The sequence below is a fragment of the Kryptolebias marmoratus genome, linkage group LG1, assembly GCF_001649575.2.
Source record: "Kryptolebias marmoratus isolate JLee-2015 linkage group LG1, ASM164957v2, whole genome shotgun sequence".
In the NCBI taxonomy this organism is placed as follows: Eukaryota; Metazoa; Chordata; class Actinopteri; order Cyprinodontiformes; family Rivulidae; genus Kryptolebias; species Kryptolebias marmoratus.
The window spans coordinates 30,496,303-30,506,613 of record NC_051430.1 but is presented as its reverse complement, the minus strand read 5'-3'; the positions used below and the strand labels follow the sequence as shown (position 1 = coordinate 30,506,613).

At 46.3% G+C, this 10,311-nt stretch overlaps 2 protein-coding genes across 8 annotated transcripts in view; both read right to left on the bottom strand.

The window, feature by feature from the left end:
* Window positions 1-51: 51 nt before the first annotated feature.
* On the bottom strand, window positions 52-6,893 carry phf19 (PHD finger protein 19). 6 transcript variants are annotated; one of them, XM_017436572.3, is made up of 14 exons: window positions 6,621-6,893; window positions 6,036-6,239; window positions 5,866-5,947; window positions 5,497-5,610; window positions 4,446-4,543; window positions 4,134-4,282; window positions 3,968-4,063; window positions 3,708-3,897; window positions 3,553-3,620; window positions 3,341-3,481; window positions 3,172-3,232; window positions 3,007-3,092; window positions 2,830-2,919; window positions 52-2,753 (listed from the first exon to the last, which is right to left on the bottom strand). In XM_017436572.3, exons 2-14 carry the CDS (start codon window positions 6,216-6,218, stop codon window positions 2,429-2,431), a joined length of 1,683 nt encoding a protein of 560 aa, XP_017292061.1. In that variant the 5' UTR covers window positions 6,219-6,239; window positions 6,621-6,893; the 3' UTR covers window positions 52-2,428. The 6 variants fall into 6 exon arrangements, with proteins under 6 accessions (XP_017292061.1, XP_017292063.1, XP_017292062.1 ...); XM_017436574.3 differs by having other exon boundaries at window positions 6,036-6,219; XM_017436573.3 differs by having other exon boundaries at window positions 6,653-6,893.
* Window positions 6,894-7,628: 735 nt separating this feature from the next.
* LOC108248079 (fibrinogen C domain-containing protein 1) overlaps window positions 7,629-10,311 on the bottom strand; it is a 7,412-nt gene continuing 4,729 nt past the window's right edge. For both annotated transcript variants that reach the window (XM_017436576.3, XM_025010672.2), the window contains exons 6-9: window positions 9,724-9,860; window positions 9,300-9,396; window positions 8,955-9,134; window positions 7,629-8,356 (exon numbers count right to left, since the gene is read on the bottom strand). In XM_017436576.3, coding sequence (XP_017292065.1) covers window positions 8,097-8,356; window positions 8,955-9,134; window positions 9,300-9,396; window positions 9,724-9,860 — 674 coding nt within the window. In that variant the 3' untranslated portion in view covers window positions 7,629-8,096. The remainder of the gene's footprint in view (window positions 8,357-8,954; window positions 9,135-9,299; window positions 9,397-9,723; window positions 9,861-10,311) is intronic.

The following is a 10,311-nucleotide window of genomic DNA, read 5'->3' as shown; positions in this document are numbered from 1 at the left end:
CCTCACAAAGGCAGAAGTTCATGTAAACATACAAACATCAAGAGGTCAGAGGTCAGATTGTTTTATTCCAGGTGGTCAGCTGATCAGAACACAAACATACAGTTACATCATCAAAACAACCATCCAAACGGGCCAATAGGAGGAGAGCATGGTTACCATGGCAGCGCTTAAAGTGACAGTGACAGTTTAACGTCTGGGAGACTGTTAGCACCATTAGCATTCCTCATTCACACCAATGGGCCGTGTTAGCTTCGAGCTAACCTGTGATTATCAGATGGATGTTTGCATAGATCCCAGATATGACCGTAGTGCAACATGGGAGATCCAGATCCTGACTTCTTCAGGTAACAGCACAGATCAGGGAAGGGGCGGGGCGGGGCTAATTCAACTTCACAGGTAAACACATGACCTGGGGGCGGTACTACAAAGCAAGATTAGCAGCTATTTTAGCCAATTAGCCGGCTACATTGAGCTAAAAGTTTTTCAGTTGGATCTCCAAGGTATCAGGTATCAGATGAACTTCCAGGTTAAACATTTAATCCAAAGCTCCGCCCATCGACTGACAGGAGACAGTGCCTCAAAACAAAACAAACTTTTATTTTACCAAATTTATCTTTGGTCATTTTTGTTTTTTTGGACAAAAATGTCAGAGGTAAGAATTTCATGGAAAGGGACCAAAATACACAAAGTGCATAATATTCCCTAACATTATTTAAATTTAAACAGGTTTTTCCCAGTTTAACTTAAATTATCTGAAGTATTTTATAAACAAATTAACATTAAATTCAAATTAAAGGTAACAAAACAGAAAGAAGAGGGACGAATGCCGTACTTTCTCCATATAACTGTTCATAAAACTATATTTATTTCATTAATATCACAGAATATCTCATTAATACAGTATTTTATTGATTTGGGCGTTGATTGATTTGCACATTATGGGACAGAGTCACAGTTAAACCTTCGGAGTTTGGATTTAAAACGTTGAGATTTTCCTGCAGCAGGTAATAAATAATGATTTACACAACTAAGTTTTCTCCTCTGGTTCTGATTGTGGCAACAAAGATCTTTATGTTCGTTTATTTGGGGAACTGAAGCTCTTCAAACGACGCAGGTTACAGGAAGGCAGCTCAGCTTGGGTTGGTAGTACAGCCCTCAGGTGCGTCGCTGCTCACCTGTAACAGGACTGAGCACAGGTGAGCACAGGTAAGGTCAGCCCCGCTGTCTGACAGCTGGGGTGCTAAGAAACAAAAACAACTGATTGTTTAACAAATCAAGAAGAGCGCCACCTACTGTCAGCCTGACAATATCACAGCACTTCAGGTAAAAACGTCTTTGGCTGACTTATGACAAAGGTTTGACTAAATACTGATTATACAGGTGTGTAAGCAGCTTTGATGGCCGAGCCGTCCCAACTCATCTGTGAGTCAGACACCTGACACAGGAAGGACGTGTTTAACAGGAAACAGGTGTCTCCGTTTCCAGGGCGACCCTCGGATGTTTTAATTTAGGGCTGCACCGATACCAGTACCAGTATCTGCCCAATACTCTGAGAGTACTTCTACTCCTAAAAGTATTCTGACTTTAAGGCCGTGTAGCAGACAGGTGGAGGAGGAGCGATGTCAGCCGTGTGGAGGGAGTTTTTATTCGTTCATTTTCGAGTTTGATGTCCTGACGTCAAAAACTCCAGATTAAGACGCAGCGTGGAGGTATTTCAAGGTGACGGATTGAGTCGGGCCCTGGGAATATACAGATCTGAGCCAGAGCTTCCCGACGGTCGCCCCGCTCAGTCCCCGGCAGGAGGACGAATGGACCAATCCGAGGAGAGGGAACAAACTGTGGAGAGCGGGCCCAAAGCGACTGTAGTTACCAGTCTTCCATCACCGCTCAGCGAGCCTGAAAGGCTGCTTAAGAAGCTGCTTAATGACCGACATGGACTCACATGAGGGCGCTAAGCTAATGCTAGGCTAATGCTTCAAAACAGCGACTGTTTGTCGACTCTCCACTCATGCTGCTGGATGTTTGTTTGTTTAAGCCTTTGTTGTGCTGCGGAGGGGAAGGAGGGCAGCGCTGGAACGGATAAATTTAATTTCCATTATTTTAATAGAAAAATATGTCCTCAAAATCTGGATTTTCAACAAATAATTCACCTGTTGGAACGGGTTAAATGTGTAATTAGAGGTTCTACTGATTATAAGACAAGAAAAAGTATTTATTAGTACTCGTATCATGAGTACTCAGATGTACCCTGTTTAGAAAATGTGGTGCTTCATTTTTTTAATTACAGTTTCAGTTAATGAGAAATTTAAAATGCTAATTTGTTTTCACAGAAACATCAGGTGTCGGCTCAGATGGCCTCAACCTGACCAGGCTGAGTCTGGACGCTGAGAAATCAGAGCTTCTCACACACCTGGAACCTTGTAACGTCCTAATAAGGTGCTGACCCCTCCCACTCCAGCAGGTACTGGACCGTCCCCTGACGAGTGACACGGCGAGCCAGCACCTGGTACCTCTCCCCATTGGTCAGTCTGCCCGCCACTCCAAAATACGAGGAGATGGAGGAGTGGAGGTGGGAGGAATCTGAGGGGATGTGGGAGGAGTCTGACAGAAAGCAGGAAGCCTCAGTGGTCAGGTGGGCGTGGCTTGCGGCGGCGGGGTCAACCTCAGAAGGCTCCTCTCCTGCCTCGCTGCGATTGGCCCACTGGCTGTAGCTGTTGCTTGGTAACTTCCTCTTCCTGCTGCCCACCCTCCTCCTGCAGACGCAGAGGTCAGAGGTCAGAGGTCAGAGGTTCCTCCATGGGGCAACAGTGAAATCTCAGGGCGGCTTACCTGAAGTGGTAGGAGCCGCTGGTCGTAGCAGAGCCTGAGGTGGAGGCGTCTGTGGAGTCCTGGTCGATGCTGACGGTTCTGCTGGAGTTACTGAGGACGAGCAGCGACATCGTAAATGGACCCGGCTGTTCTGAGCGCCGATACGCATCAGTTTACAGGTCGGCGCACTGATCTCACCTCTTGAGGCTCTGCAGTTCGTCCAGGGTGAAGTCAAAGATGTTGGCCATGTGGTGGTTGGAGGTCCAGCTGCAGGTCAGCTTGTTCTGGAAGCAGAGACAAGTAAACGTCCGGTTCGACGCTAAAATACGCCCCCGTTCAACAACAGGTAGGGAAGATTCTCACATTAGGAATGGCGTCTTCGAGAAGCCACTTTGATTTCCTCTTCTTCCTCTCAGCTGGACCACTGAACAAAACCACAAAACAAAATGGAGTCAGCTTCAGGACCCGAACGATGCTGAGATCACACAACCTGTCGCTTCAGTTTAAGGGCTGTTGGTGTTACCAGAGTTACCTGTCTGAGCTCTTCTTGTGGCTCCGCCCCCGATCATTCTGAGCACGCTCAGGAAAGAGCTTGTTGAGGGGATTGGGGGGAACTCGTGTCCTTAGACGAAAAATGCATTTCCTCTTCTTAATCTCTTTTCCACACAGAAACCTGAACACACACATTCAGGTGTTTTATATTCTACACACACACAGAGAAACGGTCAGATGAATGATTCTTACTTGCTCTTGTATTTATTCAGCGCGTCCAGCAGGTGCTGCCCCCTCTCTGCAGGAGGAGTGTTAGACAGCTGAAGGAACAAAAACACGAAGAAACATTCAGGTGACAACCTGCTTCAAGTCCGGTTCCGTTCCTCTCTGTCAGGTGGTTTTGGTACCTTTCCGAGCTGTAACTGGTCCCAGTTGGCAGAGACGAAGGCCAGGATCTCGTCCAGCTCAAAGTACTTCTTCTTGCTGCTGACGGACAGGTTGTACAGAACCAGGTGAACCACATCGACCCACCTGAGGGACAGGCGGCGGACGTACTCTGACCCTTTGTTACACACCGCACACAGGAACATGTAGAACCTGAGCGGGAGGAGGAAGAACCGTCAGCGCTGTCCACAGAGTGGGTGGGGCGAAGTGGACAGAGACTCACCTGTCTCCAAACATCATGGAGTCCTGCAGACACTGAGTGCACGCTTCATGGAACCACTGCTGACACTTGAAACACTGCAGCATCTTCAGGTACCACCTGCACACAGAACACCGTCAGTATTCAGGTGACAGCCAGCACCTGCACACGGCTGATTGGTCCATCTTACTCTCCGGGCCCGCCGCAGTAACAGTAACACTGCTGCTGATTGGTCCGGTGCTGAGAGTCCCAGTTCAGAGAAGACAGGCCGTACGGCAGAACCTGCTTCATGGCCCACAGAGCTTTGGATATTGGCCCTTTCTTCAGAGCGCCGCCTTTCTGTGAGGACAAAGGGAGAAGGGTCGGGAAAGATTGGACAGGTTTGGGACACATAACTGAGGGACTACGTTCCTCACAGAACCACAATAACTGGTCTTTGAGGTAATTGCTGAAGCAGACAATCAGCTGTGTGACTGATGGATACAGGAAGAAGAGCAGGTACCCGGACAGCCAGAGCAAAGACACAGCGTCTGCAGAACCAGGGGCTCAGGTTGCTGACACCGCCCTCTACTGGAGGAACATGGCACAGCTGGTGGAAGCCTGGAAGACAGAAACACAAACCAGGTGAGGTGCTGACGCACTCACTGCAGCCAACATCTCATTTCTGTGGGGTCTTATGATGGAAATAACAGCTGATTCATGTTCAATTATATATATGATTTGTTCAAACACCTCCATTTGGCAACCAGAAGAACTCAGGATACAGATGGTTCCACGTTTTTAAATCCTAATCTAAAAAATTCCACCTTAAATCATACCCAACACATTCCTCTGACAGCTAAAAACTCAAACAGCTTAAAGTTTCTTCAGCTCAGATTTTTAAAAGACTTGTCAAGGAATAAACTGGGAGCTGACGGTATTTTAAACCCTAACTCCCGTTTCCAGACCTCTGAGTGCAACCGGGAACACCAGAACTATGACTGCTGGTGGCGTACCACAAGCATTTAACAGCAACATGGAGATTTTTCTCCTCTGGTTGGAACATGTTCATCAGAACGATCCATATAAGGTGGACCTGCATGAGGCTGCAGATAACTGATATTACATCTCACCTTTCAAACCTGCTTTTATGTAATTTTATTTGTTTTGACTTATAGTGAAATACTTTGTGATTTTTACCTTGAATAATGTTATAGAAATAAACTTTTACTTACTTTATGAGCACAGTAAAACTTCTCAGAAGAGAACATTGTGCTATATGTATTTTTGGGCAGATTTTATACAAACTAAAGCTTTAATAATACTAAAGTTTAGTGTGCAAAAATAAACTATCTGTCTGACTCTTGGCTCTCCTCTGTCCTCTGACCCCCCCCCCACTGCTGTTTGACCTAGTGGTAGGTTCACGCTTAACGAAGGCAGCTGATTGGTCACCGACACCCTGATGTCACTAACCCGTGTTTTTTTATTTTATTTTAATTCCATCTCATATAAAAACAGAAGAAGAGCAGCTCTCATGTCACAAATTGCCAGAAACGGTTACCCTGGAGACCCACCGATGCCACACTTCCCACAGATCAGGATTTCATTGGTCTGCTTTGATTGGCTGTCAGAGTTTGGCCCCGCCCCTTGGCACACAGAGCAGTGAGGCTCCTCCCCAGGTATGCCAGCTGTGAAGTGATTTAACAGATTTAGATTGGGTTAGAAATAAATTGAAGCCAAACCAAGCATTTCAGCTCCACTTTTAAACATTTTAAACAGTTTTTCCTGGAACTTTTATGTCAGACTATTATTTGGAGGAAGTAACTAAAAAGTAAATAAAGTGAAAAGTAAACTCTTTATGTCAGATAAACCCGACATGTTTGGTTTATCTCAGCTGCAGTGTGGAGGTGAAAGTGCTGCTCCTGTCCACCTGTCTGTCTCACCGTGTTGGATGTCCTTCCACAGCACCCAGAACTTGGAGTTGTCCTCAAATGTGACAAAGCAGCTCTGCCTGGGGGGGCTCACCTGTCCACCAATCACAACAAGACACTCAGAGCTCGCAGCCAATCAGATGGAACCGCATGTGGACAGGTGTGACAGCAGGTGTGCTCACCCTCTGTATCTTCCCCACATAGTAGAGCCCATCTGACCAGTGGCAGAGCACGAACTGTCCCACGCTCAGACTGGACTCTGTCCCCTCATCGTCCTCCAGGAGTCCTCCACTCTGGCTCACCCCGTCCCCTGGAGACACCCGAGGTTCCACAGCACGGAAGGTTTCAACCAGGTCCTCAAACATCCTGCAGAGAGATGGGTGAGACTGAGACAGAAAGAGACAGTTGGACAGTTTGCTGCTGATGTGATTCATTCCTGAACTGCTCGGGGATTTTCTGACATCTCGGAGCATGCGCAGTGCATCCTTCCATCACAAACCGTTAACTAACCTACTAACCACATAAACCACCACACACCCTGAACAACAAGTGGCAACTAACGAGAAACTCCGGTAAAACCGGGTAACTAGTCATTAACTGGTTTATTAGCAACAATAAATAAAAGGTCAGAGTTAATAACTGTGATTGTCTCCATCATTAACACACCGATCCGAGCCCGAACCTGCACGGACCCCGTTTCACCGAAACATGCAAATAATAAAATAAACTCGGGTAAATCTGGCTGTAATAATCCGAGCCGGACTAACCTGACAGAGAGCAGAAAGCGACGGGGTATCACCTGGACTCCGATCCGCCTCTCACCTCCTCCGCAGCGGACTGCCTCCCTCCTCCCTCCCGGTCCTCCGGTGCTCCGAACGAACCGTGCTCGGTCCGGTGGCGGCAGAAAGTCCCGACTCCCCCCGCCCCCTGCCGGTATGTCCCTCTGTCTCTGTCCTTCCGTGTCCGTCCCTCTCTCCCTGTCCGTCTGTCTCTCTCTCTGTCCGTTTCTGGCTAAACTTCAAACTCCCGCAGTCGCCATTTTTTTCATTTTCCCGCGAATCGCATATTTCATACAGCGGTGCGTACAAACGTCATGACGTCACCGCAGCGGCTCCCCCGCCCCCAGTGAAACAAATTATTATTCTTATTTTAAAAACAAAAATATCTTTTCAAACAAATTGAAGGTTTTGAATTTACTGTTAAAAGTGATTTTGTATTATTAAAATTGCACTTCATGTTGGCCCCTTATTGTTATTAAAGAGCGATAATTCTTTTACTGCATCTGTGTGTCAGCAAAATATCTCATGAACCACTGGACGGATTTTAATGAAACTCTCAGACAGTAATCATTAGCTATACATCTACAACTGACTGACTTATGGGGGCAATCCAATTCAAGATGGCCGCTGCAACTAACTTACCTTACAACACAGTAAACTGGCTATAACTCAGGTAATTTAACAGATATTTAGCTAAAATATGTTATGATAGTAGCTGAGAGTGATTCCCAACTCATAGTCTGAGTGCCTCTAACTGTTGGTGTCAACTCTGATTGTCTGTTAGCAAAATATCTCATGAACCAATGGGTGGATTTTAATGAAACTGTCAGAAAGTAATGTTTGGATGTACAGCTACAGCTTATTACCTTTTGGTGTGAAGCCAATTCATAAAAACTCATCTGTGAACAAAAACAGAAATGTTCCTCACTGTTAGCTTATATTTCAGTTCAAATTTAACATTTTTTTTATTATCAATCAGTCAAATAAATGAAACACTTCAGGTGAAAATGCTTTAATATTAAAACTCTACAACAACCAATCAATCATCAACGATCAGTATTGACCAGAATACAATCAGTAACGAGGCAAACGTTGAATATTGGGTCCGTTTTCTTGAACAGGTGAGTTTGTGAAGCTGCAGCACAGAACTGGAGTCAGGTTCTGTGTAGGTCAGGGGTCAAAGGTCGTGTTTTATCAGTCAAACAAAAAGTTAAAAATCAAGCAACAAAACACAGCATGAGAAACATTAAAAGCTAAAATAAAATGCAGAAACACAAAAACCATCAGCTCTACTGGATCTCAGTCTGCTTGAGTCAAACGGCAAAAATCAAAGATGGGTTTTAAGCACAGATTTATCAGCCTCAGCGGCCTCAGCGTCTCAGCGGTCCATAAATGAAGACGTAAACCGTCCTGATGTGGAGCAGCAGAGTCTGGATCTTGGAACATCAGCCGGAGGGTTTTGGTTCAGGACTCTGGGTTTCTGGGTCGTATCTTCATCTCGGTGAACCGCAGAGAATACTGCCAGCCGGTCCAGCTGGACCACTCCACGCCATCAGCGTAGGAGGCGTGGCCTCCTCTCAGGTACTGCCCATTCAAGTTGGAGGTGTGGCAGTTGCGGTACCACCACGCCCCCTGGTAGTACGCCGCGCAGTTGTTCTCGGACTGGTCCTGGTCCCGGTCTTTGGTGGTGAACTGCATCCCCGAGTGCTTCAAAAGGGAGTCGCCTGGAGGACAACAGGAACTGTTCTGCGTTAGTTCTAGATGTGAGAACGCTGAGTCAGCGTTCTCTGTTTGTTTTTAATTTCTCTACTCGTTTTGTAAACTCACTACTTCTGCATACTTTGTGATATTTTAGTCAATCACATATCGAAACGTTCGGCTCATTTAGCTGATGGCTGCTGTGACTTTTAGTTTTTGTAAGTTTTATACTTTTCAAAATATTTAACTTTATATACAAATATTTTCCCCATAGAAATAAATGGAAATCTTTCCAATTCCTTCAAAAACACTGTTCTCTTTGAGATCTGCTTCACCATACTGTCTGTTTTTGGCCTCTTATGATACTTTTAGCTATGCTTTTGGGAAGCCTTTTGCTACATTTACCTTTTAGCTACTTTTAGCTAAGATTTTCCTACATTTAGCCTTTAGCTAACATTCTGCCTTTTTTAGTTTCAACGACTCAGTTTCAGCTTTTTCAGCGCTCAACATTGACACTCAATTTTTGCAGAAACTGTGGTACTGTATTAGTACTATGTTAGTAATGTGTTACTACTGTGTAGTACAATGTAGTATGATGTAGTACAGTGTAGTACTGTGTAGTACCTGCTGTCCCAGAGTACCCGTCCACGGTCAGCGGGTATCCGTCCTCCTCCGGGTTGACTGAGTCTCGACCAACAGAAAAATCAGAGTACTGAGCAAACGCTGTGGCGTTGTCAAAGTCAGCCATGTCGATTCGTAACTCAAAGCCCCCCGACCTGGTGAGGGAGTAGATCCTCTGCAGACCTGAGAGACAGACAGGTGGACAGAGAGTCAGACAGGCTGTTCTCAGGGGACACGGTCTGCAGAACGTTTCAGTTGTCTCTGTGGGGAACAAAGTGAGAACATCATTTGTCTCCAGAACCCTGCGGTTCCCTCACAGACAGAACGACAGATTAATCTGTGTCAGACCCAGCCAGTGTTCTCCTGTCGTTGTCCCAAAGCCGTCTCTGTAGGCGTCCCAGCCTCTGAAGAAGTTTACTGAGCCGTCCTCCCTCCTCTGAAACACCTGAGACAAACACAGAAACCAGTAAAATACAAGGTGTGGAATCAAGAAGAAAAACTGTTAAAATCATTACGTTAAATTAATCCTAACATAGAATAAAGTGAAGCTGTTCAGTTCTACCGTCATTTAACCTCCTGCAGTTCTTCCGGTGACCAGCAGGGGCGCTGCCGCTCCCTGTCAGTATCTATTCCTGTGTTCAGGTGTCTCACAGTGTCTCACAGTGTCTCAGAGTGTGTCTCACAGTGTGTCTCACAGTGTTTCGCAGTGTCTCACGTGTCTCACAGTCTCACAGTGTCTCAGAGTGTCTCAGAGAGTCTGATCTGTGCGTACCGTCCAGCCTCCTCCCTCAGTGCTCATGTCGCAGTAAACCATGAAGCCGTCGGGATCGTGAGTCGGAAACACGGAATAAACTCCATCCTGAGAGACGCCGGACGCCAGGATGTCGCTGCAGTCTTTTGGTCGGGCAGCTGAGGACACAGGTTGTCATGGAAACAGTCAGTGATTGATCATAGATCTGTGTATCACCTGTCTGTCACCTGCGTATCACCTGTGTAACACCTGTGTGTTACCTGTGTGTCACCTGTGTAACACCTGTGTGTTACCTGTGTATCACCTGTGTAACACCTGTGTGTCACCTGTGTAACACCTGTGTAACACCTGTGTATCACCTGTGTATCACCTGTGTAACACCTGTGTGTTACCTGTGTATCACCTGTGTAACACCTGTGTAACACCTGTGTGTCACCTGTGTAACACCTGTGTAACACCTGTGTGTCACCTGTGTAACACCTGTGTAACACCTGTGTGACACCTGTGTGTCACCTGTGTAACACCTGTGAGTCACCTGTGTAACACCTGTGTAACACCTGTGTGACACCTGTGTGTCACCTGTGTAACACCTGTGTAACACCTGTGCGT